At 49.1% G+C, this 9,966-nt stretch overlaps 1 protein-coding gene across 5 annotated transcripts in view; it reads left to right on the top strand.

Moving 5' to 3' along the window:
- The first annotated feature begins 108 nt into the window (after window positions 1-108).
- Acp6 (acid phosphatase 6, lysophosphatidic) overlaps window positions 109-9,966 on the top strand; it is a 28,049-nt gene continuing 18,191 nt past the window's right edge. For 2 of the 5 annotated variants that reach the window (XR_007351475.1, XM_015507058.2), the window contains exons 1-5: window positions 109-3,392; window positions 5,596-5,724; window positions 5,825-5,955; window positions 6,268-6,347; window positions 9,561-9,648. Coding sequence is in view for 4 of the 5 variants with exons in the window: in XM_015507058.2 (XP_015362544.1) it covers window positions 3,363-3,392; window positions 5,596-5,724; window positions 5,825-5,955; window positions 6,268-6,347; window positions 9,561-9,648 (458 nt within the window). In the remaining variant the exon portion in view is untranslated. Of the gene's footprint in view, window positions 3,393-3,459; window positions 4,672-5,595; window positions 5,725-5,824; window positions 5,956-6,267; window positions 6,348-9,560; window positions 9,649-9,966 lie in introns of those variants that run through there. The other 3 variants (XM_048813883.1, XM_015507056.2, XM_015507060.2) reach the window with 3 other exon arrangements.

Genomic DNA, 9,966 nt, shown 5'->3' with positions numbered 1-9,966 from the left:
TGCGGCGCCGCTGCTGCCTCCGGAGGAGCCCGGGACTCGCCGGGGGCCCTTTGGCCAGCGGTCAGCGGCTCGCCAGGGCCGCAAAGTGGCCTGTCTCGAGCCGGGACGGCCGCCTCGGTGCTGTCGGGGACCGTCGCGCTGTGTCAGGGACCTTCCTAACGGGACCTCAGGGGCTGCCTTGGGAGAGGTTCCAGGACCCCTCTTCAGGGTTAGCTGGAGGCGGTTGGAGGTCGCAGGAAGACGTGGTGACAGTCGCTGTGTCCCGGCTCTCTGGTTTCAGGCTTCTAGACCTATAGTTAGTGGAAGGGCTTGTGGTCGGTTTGGGGATATGATGCTTTGAACTCTGCAGGGTTAACGATGACTAATTAGCCTCAGAGCACACATAGTTCCATGTTTTTTATGGTTAGCCTCTCTGTACGCAGGTCCCCAAGTCCCACTGGAATGCCTAGTGTGCGATGCTTAAGTTGAAGTTGGAGCAAATCAAACAGGTTGTCCATCTTCATGGTCATAGTTGCTTTCTAGAGAAAACCGAGAGAGTTGAACTCTTCACACTGTACACTAAAACCCAGTTTTCAAAGCAGGCCTCACTTAAAGCAAATCTCTAAGGTACTTCTCAAATATATTTTAGCAGGCGCTTAACATATGTGGGTTTCTAGTTAGCCTTTCTGTGGCTACACTACTTTCTGTCTGGTACTGGAATTTCTTATTTTTTGATGCTTTGGTCTTTATTCAGTCCCTTACCTGCTTTTTTCCATCACATCATCAAAGTTCCTTATCATTTTGTAAACACATGACCCATCTCTTGGGCAACCTCTACCCCCACTTTTCCCCATTTATTCTTGTTACAGAGGGCTGGGAAGTAATTGATAGGAATACACACACACACACACACTTTCTTTTTTTTTTTTTTTTTTTTTCATGTTAAAGACAGGTTATCAGTGGTAGCAAAGAATAAAGCTTGACTGTCTAGACCTGGGCCTCGTATGTACAGTGCATGTATTCCCCGAAGCCCTGTAGAAAGATTTAGTTTCTTTTAGAGATTTCTCCTGAGCCAGTGTGTGATGGGTGTCATGCCTTTCTGGAAGAGGGGTCCTTATGGCTTAGCACACCAGCTTCATCCATCATCTCTCTCTAACTACAAAATGTGGAACATCATAGTCCATGGTCTCATTTTGCAATAAGAGAAGACACAGTACCTCTCCTACCAGATCATACCTGCAGACTGTAGGTAGATGCTTTAAAACTGTTTGGTTATCTAGAATAAAATATGTGCATAAAAGCCAGGGGTGGAAACAACCCTCTTTCAAATTAGTCCACAAGTGAATGTCATCAGCCCTCTATAACTTGTTTCTGGAAGACCTTGCTCAGGTTTTCTTTTCAATATCCCATTTAATAGACAGGTTATTGGGATTTTCTATCTTTCTGGTTCTGATATTAATTATATTCGGGTGGGACATGTAGCAGCCATTCAAAAACTAAAATTTCTTTTGGTACATGTTTACTGATTCCTGATTGGTTTATAGATAAACACACATGACAAGTCATTTCAGTCATTTTACAAATCCTTAGAAAGTAGTCTTGTTTAAAATATGAGTGGTTTTTTTATGGCTTAAATAACTTTGTTTAGCTTATCTTGATAAAAGTATGTGCCTTGGAAATAAAATTATGGACCATAATTAGCTGTTTTCCTGATCATTACAGTAGATCCAAGTAGACTTTCAAAAGAATAGATTTGACTCTCATTCTAGGTTTCCCTAGTTCCCCTGCAGACAGTGGCAGGATGACCACCAGGCAGGTTCTTCTGATTTTATAAAAGACAGTTCACCCTACCCTAGCTTCATTGTTAAGGTATTTGGGGTTTTATTTGACAAGATAGATCGGCTGGGAAGCATAATGTCTTGTTACTTAATACCTAGCCAGAGCTCAGCTGAGAAAGGTGGCGTTCAGGACGCAGCACCTGAAGAATGTGCCAGGCCAGTACCTCCATCTTTCTATAGTGATGCTTCTTTACCTTAGTAGGATATCGAACTCAAGTGGGGATATTTTAAAAATACTGATGCCTGGGTCTTCCTCCCAGAATCCTGGTTTAATTGGCCCACGTGTCCAGACGTTGTAAGATCTTCTCTGGTGAGACTTTAGAATTGTCTGGACTCTACATCATTGACCCAGGGAGGTTCAGAATAGGGCTCAGGCATCAGTGACTTCTTAGAAAATGTCCTGCTGATGCCAGTGTATGACCCAGGTTTAAAACTATTGTTTTATCTAAAAAATCTTCACCTGGAAGTTTTTTGTTTGCAAATTTTTTTCTCTTATTTGGAATCTAGCATATCCCTCCCAGTATAGAATCGCCTTCACTGAAATGTGCTTTGGTGAGATGTTATCACTCTGTGTTGAGGGAATTGGGAGAAACCATCCCACAGAACTCATTGCTGTGACTACTGAAAAGGTGTTCATTATATTACTCTCTCCTCTTTATGAGGACCCTTGGGAGGAATTTGTCTGTTAGCATTAGATATGGTGTACTTCTCCTGAACAGTTTGCTTGCTTTTATCTTTAAACTTGTCTAGCTGATCAAATTTCTCCTTTTATATAAAAGCCAGAAAGCTTAGTGCCAAACTTGCGGTCCACCTATGAGAGCTGTATGGATTTTTGATAGATGCATTTTTAGTAACCTATTACTGCATCTGTTTTTGCCCCTATGCTTATTTGGTTCTGTCTCTTACCTGCTTTGACTTGGTTGTCTTACTAGATTTTAGGTATTGCTGTCATCTGTTTATTTTTGGAAATGGGGTATAATGGAGTATAAATATAAGGAGGATTATCAAGTCAGTTTTTATCATTAAGTTAAGAAGAGGAAAGAGGATGAGAGTGGGCTCTAGACTTGATGTGACCTGCACTGCAGGACTTGTCTCTTGGGAACCACAAAGGCAGCAAAGCAGAGAGCTCTCTCAGTGAAGCTGAATGGCCCTGTGGACTTCGGTCTCTGACCTGGGGAAGGGTGACTCATGTCAGTTTTCAGTGTAGTGATGGAGAGAGAGAACACTTCAATGACGGGGATGTGCCAGGAGCACTGGGAGCACAGAGGACTTCACTCAAACTTAAGTGAGCGCAGGTTCCCCACTTTCTTCTGCCCTAGTGGTAGTCAGGGAGCACCTCCTCTACCCTTTCCACATTAGGTACACAGGCTCAGAATCAAAGTAGTACTTTTCCTTTCTTTTTCCTTAGTCACTGCCAACCCAGCCACAAAATAAAACTTGTACCTACTAATTCAGATGTCTCACATTTACCTCCTCTGTTCTTGCTGCCTTAGGTGAGATCTTGGATCCCTTTATTGTTTGGACTGAGGTATCTCCTGAAATCTCATGGGTGAGACAAGGCAGGAATATTCAGAGGTAAAATGATTGTATTATGAGCATGGTGACATGATCAGTGGATCAGTCCGTTGCATGGATTGGCGATTGGGGGTGGGGGGCTGCTGTGCTGGGTGCTGACCGGCAAGTGAGGCAGTAGGTCACTAGCAGCATGCTTTGGGGTTTGCATTCTGTCTCTGGTGCCTTGTCTTCTCTGCTTCTTGGCTGCCAGCACTGAGCAGCTTTGCTCCCCCACACCCTTCCACCCCCCTGGTCTGCCTCACGTTGGGCCAGAGGAATGGAGCCAACCGATCATGGACTGAACCTCTGCACCTGTGAGTCCCAGATAAACCTTTCCTTTTCTAAATCGTTCTTTTTAGGCCTTTTGGTCATCGCAGTGAAGAGGTGACCCACAGTACTCATGGAGACTGTGGCAGACATCATAAACTTGACTCTCCTGCGTCTGGTCTTCCCAGTCCAATAGGGATTATACCCGTGACTTTTGAACTACTCTGGAGCTGTGGGCCGGGGGCTGGCTGCCTGGGGCTCCGGGTTCTTCTTCCTCCTGCAGCTGGAGAAACTCCAGTTTTTGCATTTACATGTACACATTGAATATTCAGCTTTACTTGGCATTTGCTAATTAAAAGGCTTGAAAACCGTTCCCAGTTTGAGACACACTAGACTACTTCTTTGTATATACATTCTTTAGTACCTCTACTTTGCTCCAATTTTCTCGCTGTTTTGGGATTCTGAATGCCACCATTTCTTCTTAGCTGCGTCTTACTCCCAGGTCCCAGTTGTTGCTTGTCTGAATTCTGTTCATCTCACATATGATCCGTTCTGTGAAATATTCCCTGAATCCTCAACCACAAGAGAATGTCTGTTTTACCTTGAACTACAATGGACTTCATCTGGTTTCTTATAGCACACATTCCCTTTTAGTATGTCATTTAGATTCAGAGTTTGCTTCCTCTATTAATCTGAAAATCAGGGAAAGACAGGGCCAAGTTATCTCAAGCTTGATATCTTCCACAGGATCTGGCAGATGGTCAGAGTTATTAATTGCATGGATGGTGTGCTCCACCCTTCTTAGGATTTCAGAGTATAAAGGTCAATAAATGACCGAGTCTCTGTTCTCAGGAAGCTAAATCTCCTGAGCAGGACAGACCAGTAAAGGAACTCTCCTATAACAGTAGGAGCCACCAGTATTGCTATAGAAGTTCAGAGCCATGGTCAGGCTTGTTGAGTCTTTCGGAACGAAGGAGTCTTCTCAGATGACAGGAAAGAAAATTCTAGGAACATCACGTTGAAAAACTAGGAGGTATGAAGATGGTGCTGAAGGAAATAGTTGTGGGACTGCAGAGGTAGTGTGTAGGGCAGGGAAGAAGTCCTGAGGGGGTGCTGAGAAGAGGTTGGGCCATGCTAACCGCAAGCCAGGCTCAGAACTGAGGAGAAGGGGCCATGATTAACTGTGAAAAAAGGAAGGAGGAGGTGGTAAGGTTTACTCTGACTTGCGGTCACAGCAGGAGCATTCAGAGCGACTTTGTTCTGGCCAGCAGGGCTGCAGGGATGGTGTGTGGCAGGGAGTCACAAGTTGGAGTCCTGGGCCTGGGAGGGTGTGGTAGCGCTGGAAAGGACAGCTGAGGTTGCCAGGTTGTGTGGAGGTGCCCTCCTGGCTGCGAGAGTCACCGACAGTTGGAGCTGGGGATTGTGGCCACTTGGGATGTCTGGGAGCCATGGCAGGACAGCGGGAGCAAGCGCCAGACTGCAGGGAATAAAGGGAGGTGGGGAGCAGCCAAGGCTTCCTGGTGGCAGCTGTTTATCTCAGAAGTTGGATAGCAGGAACTAATAACAGGGGACACTAGCAAGTGTGGTGTGCTACGTGGGGGTCCAGGCGTGGAAACTACAGAGAGGTTCCCAGGAGATCTCCCAGGCATGGTCACTAAGGCCATGCTCATCGTGCACTCGCCAAGCACCTGCCGCCAGGCACTGGCCATCTCTCCCCTTCGGCCTGGGCTCAGGGCCAGAGTAGCCGCTGACAGTATTAGTGCAGCACTCAGGACCTGGGCCAAGAACACCTGGAATCCTGAGTCGGTCGGTCGTCTCTCCCTTTTCCTCCCACGGGAAGGTCTGTAGCCTAATGCCGGAGTGATTCTGCCTAATGTTCCATGGGACCACCAGATGTTAATGCTGAGTTTCAAGAAACTTTTAAAAAAACATATCTTGTTTTTTATGATCACAACAGGTAGAGTGGAACCCCCAGCTATTAGAGGTCCCACCCCAAACTCAGTTTGATTACACAGTCACCGATCTAGCTGGTGGCCCGAAACCACATTCTCCTTATGACTCTCAGTACAGCAGGACGACCTTGAAGGTGAGCACTGCATCCTGCTCCGGGCCACTGCGAGTTTCAGTGGGTCTCTGGGCTGAGATCAGCCTGGCAGGTGTCTGATTCTCTTTCTTCCCCACTTCAGGGGGGCATGTTGGCTGGGCAGCTGACCAAGGTGGGCATGCAGCAGATGTTTGCCCTGGGAGAGAGGCTGAGGAAGAACTATGTCGAAGACGTCCCCTTCCTTTCGCCAACTTTCAACCCGCAGGAGGTCTTGTGAGTCATCAGAAGAGGATATGTTGCACTGAGTGAGGTCTTGAGTGTGAGGGGTCCGACACCCCAGGGGCTCCTGTTTTCTCCCAGAGAGGTTTGGGGGAGAGTTGTCTGATGCAGTGGTCCTGAGAGCAGTCGTGACTGGAGGTCGCGTTCATTGGCCTGTGAGTCCTCTGGGGACAGTCATCCCACAGAGCGGCGAATCCTCTTCCTGACCTCAGGGCCCTGGGTGTCCGGAGACTGCAGCTGCTCGTGGTGCAGTGTATGACTCAGCCTTCCTCCCCGGGGGCGTCTCTGCCTTTCTGTTTTTTCCAGTGTTCGCTCCACCAACATGCATCGGAATCTGGAGTCCACTCGCTGTTTGCTGGCTGGGCTTTTCCAACGTCAGAAAGAAGGTCTGTCTGTGGGGTCTACAAGCCAGCCCCTGGCCCTTGAGGAGCGGCCTCCCAAAGTCCCTCTCTGTGTCCGTTTCCCGATCTCTCTTCTGCACATGTGGCCTCGGGTGTGCCTGCCCTCAGGGTCGCTGCTGCCTGGCCGTGTGCTGTCCGCTCCAGCCTGACCTGTCAGGAGTGGCCGTGCATCAGTGGCTCTAGTGTGCCTCCTGCTCTGGCCTCCCCTCCCAGGCATCTGCACAGGCTGCCCAGGGCCGTGCTGTCTGCATCCCGGGGACAGTAGTGACCTGCTAAGAGAGAGGAGGGCAGAAGAGTGCTGATCTGGGCCCTCACCTCAGTGCTGATTCACAGTAGGACCCGAGCATCAGCTGCGTTTCTTAGTTGAGTTTTGACGATAAACCTGTGTATGGCTGCGGTCAGAAATTCCCCAACTTTTTACTGCCAAGGACTGCATTTTTTTCCCTCATGGATCCCATATATCTAGGGTCTTTGGCCATCAAAGGAGGCTGCATTTTTGGCTGGGCCCGGTGGCACAGTCCTGTAATCCCAGTGTCTGGGGGAGGGGCTGAGGCAGGAGGATCACAAGTTCAAAGCCAGCCTCAGCAATTTAGCAAAGCCCTAAGCAACCCAGTGAGACCTGTCTCTAAACGAAATACAGAGTAGGGCTGGGTGGTGGCTCAGTGGTCGAGTGCCCTGAGTTCAATCCCTGTGGGTTCCAAGGTTGGCCCCCCCCCCCCCAGAAAAGGTGGCTGCATTTTATCATTTGTTATTGATTCAGACTTACTTGAATCCCTGGTCTGCATTTCAGATCGTCATTACCTCATCAGAATTAAAATAGTAAAGGGTGCCATAAGGCAAAGGGTATTGTTCTTTTCTTTAGCTTCTTCAGCAGTATCTCAAATAGAAACAAAACATGCATCAAACTTTTAAAAATATGTAACGTAATAGGAACTTCAGGCCAGAGGCGCCTGCCTTATCCCTAGCTGGGTTGGGTGCTGCGGCTGGTTTCCTGCTGCAGTTGGCTGCTAAGCACAGGCGTGTGTAGCCCACAGAAAGCAAACACAAAGGCTCTGCGTCCCTCCTGCAGAGCCCGTGAGCTCAAGAATCACCCACAGGGCCTCATCTGAAGCTCCTCGCTTGCTCAGCTTCAAAAGGGCAAATGCCCTCGTCCTGGAAACACCACAAGTGTGACAGAGGAGGAAAGATGCCTTTAGGTGACCCCTTCTCTTCAGGCAGGTCACAAATTGGGGATGTCCCAGGGTTCCAGCAGGGAATTCAGTGGGTCCCTACATGTCTCCTGTGTGGCTTCCTGGGTAGTGGCTGTATGCATGGGACTCGGAGACATGGGGACTTCAGTTTGACTCCTGTTAGAGCTACTTCTGTGCTCTCCCCAGCATCAAGGGAGTCGAATGAGCCAAAGAACCTAGAAGGTGCCACCATGAATGGAAGTGGTGCCACACTGGGTTTTGCTTTAGGAAGGAAATCTTCGAGAAGCCCCAGGGAGCTCCGTGAGAACTGTGGAGACGCGGGCTGGGAGGAAGCTAGAGACTGCTGGCTGGCCCCATTTGGCCAGTCCTTGGCTCCGTTCATATCTGAGTGTCTATTTAGAGTGTCTTTTTACTGTAAACTGTGGTTCCAAGGTGCCAATACAGCAGCAGACTCCAGATGGAATACTCTGTAGTGTCATCCACGTTATACTAGATTATTATCAGTTTTTAAAATCCCAGCACTAAAGACTTGGTATATACCAAACAGTATTCTAAGGACTTCGCATATATTGTTTAAGTCTTTTTATAACCCTGTGAGGAGGGTACCATTTTCCATTTTACAAATAAGAGAACTAAGAGGGGCTAAATGACCTGCCCAGGCATACTAAACGGTGAATGGTATTGGTGGAATTCAAACAGTCTGGTATCGAAATCCATGCTGTCACCTTTAGGTTCAGCTACTTATCCAAGGATATGTGCATGTAGATCATTTTTTTGTGTTTTTGTACATGCAGAAGCCCAGGATTCTTCAGAGAGGTCATAGGGACTATAGGAAAGGAGGGGGCATGGGACATGCAGATAGACTCTGCTTTGAACCACCACCTTGCATATACCAGCACTGTTACTGTTGGACATAGTGGTGGGCGAGGTTCCCGAGATCATTGACAGGGTTCCACCCCTGGGATTGCAGATGAGCCCTAGAGAAAGAAAGTGGCTTCCCCAGGCAGCCCTGTGGGTTAGGTACGGATTCAAGACCTAACCGACAGACCTTCAGTGTGTTTTCCTTCTGTCGAGACCAACGAAGTGTGTTTGGATTCTCATATTCTAGTAAAGTTACCATGGCTACTTTTAAAAACCTGGGGTTCTGATCATCGGTAATTTGAGAATAAAGAGCTCCTTGGGACTCAGGCTCACCTACGTGCTGTGTGGACTGACCGCAGTGGATTCCAGATTGCTGCTGATGGGAGATGTTCCTTTTGCCATTGGGCCTGGGCTGTGGGAAAAGAGAAGTGCCACAGGACTCTGTCTCCTCTGGCAGGGTGTCAGGATGCCCCAGGCACTGCCAGAGGGGACAAGAGCTAGTGATCTCTGAGCAGCAGCTATGTATGGGAACACTGTGCTCTGATCCTTGGTTCCTAGCCACTCTTCTACAAGGCTGGCTTTTATTTTGGGCAGGACTCCAGCCTGAGGAGATTTATGGCTTTGTGGCCACCTTTCTCAGACTGTTATGTGATAAGTCGCCATATTGGCCTATGAGATTGAACTTTGGGAAGAAAATACCTAGTTCTGATCAAATTAGGGATAGCCCATTCTTCATTAGGAACTTAGTTGCTGGCAGGGCTTGAAGGCAGGGAGTGTTGGGGATGAGACAGGGGAGTGTGGGATAAGAAAATCAAGGAGAATGCTTCACTCAGGAACAGACACTCAACTCTAGACCTTGAAGGGTGTTCCTCAGAACGCCTGAGTGGGGCGGGCGGGTCCATGCCCCTCTGGTCTGTTCATGGCCCGTAGGAGGGCAGGTGCTGGACAGAACAAGGCTGCTGCCTGCTTTCTGCGATGCTCGGGCCGTGGGAACGCTCTGCAGGGCCGGTGTGCGCTGGGGCCTTTGCTCTCCTTCAGGAGACCTTGTGCTCCAGCTCTCTGGTGGACAAAGAGGGGGAGGAGGAAGTGGGGCTTGGGGAAGAGCCCCGTGAAGCCTCTTCCTGCCTGTGCACCCCATTCCTCCTAGGACCTGTCGTCATCCACACTGTGCAGGCAGACTCGGAAGTGTTGTACCCCAACTACCAAAGCTGCCAGAACCTGAGGACGAGGGTCAGGTAACTGCCCAGTGGAGGGCGCCCCTCCCCACCTTGGCTGGCAGACCCTGCCTGCCCTGAGGCTTTGCCCAGACCCACCCTCGTGGCTGCCTCCTGCTGCCACTGCCGAGGGAGTGCAGGAGCTCTTGCTCACAGCCGCAGGCTCGCAGCGGAGGGGCAGGGAGTCTGGAGGTGCTGTACAGTCGTGAACGGGCCTTTTCCCCATTCAGACTTTACACTCGGTCCCTGGAGTAGGTGGATAAGGTAGTGAGTGAGCCGGTCATCAGCCTGCGAATCCAGGTGTGCTGGCCCAAGAAGACAGACTGCCCCCCCCCACCC

The sequence above is a fragment of the Marmota marmota genome, unplaced genomic scaffold (genome assembly GCF_001458135.2).
Source record: "Marmota marmota marmota unplaced genomic scaffold, marMar, whole genome shotgun sequence".
NCBI lineage: Eukaryota > Metazoa > Chordata > Mammalia > Rodentia > Sciuridae > Marmota > Marmota marmota.
Note: the sequence above shows the minus strand (reverse complement) of the source record. Positions and strands in the feature narration are given on the sequence as shown.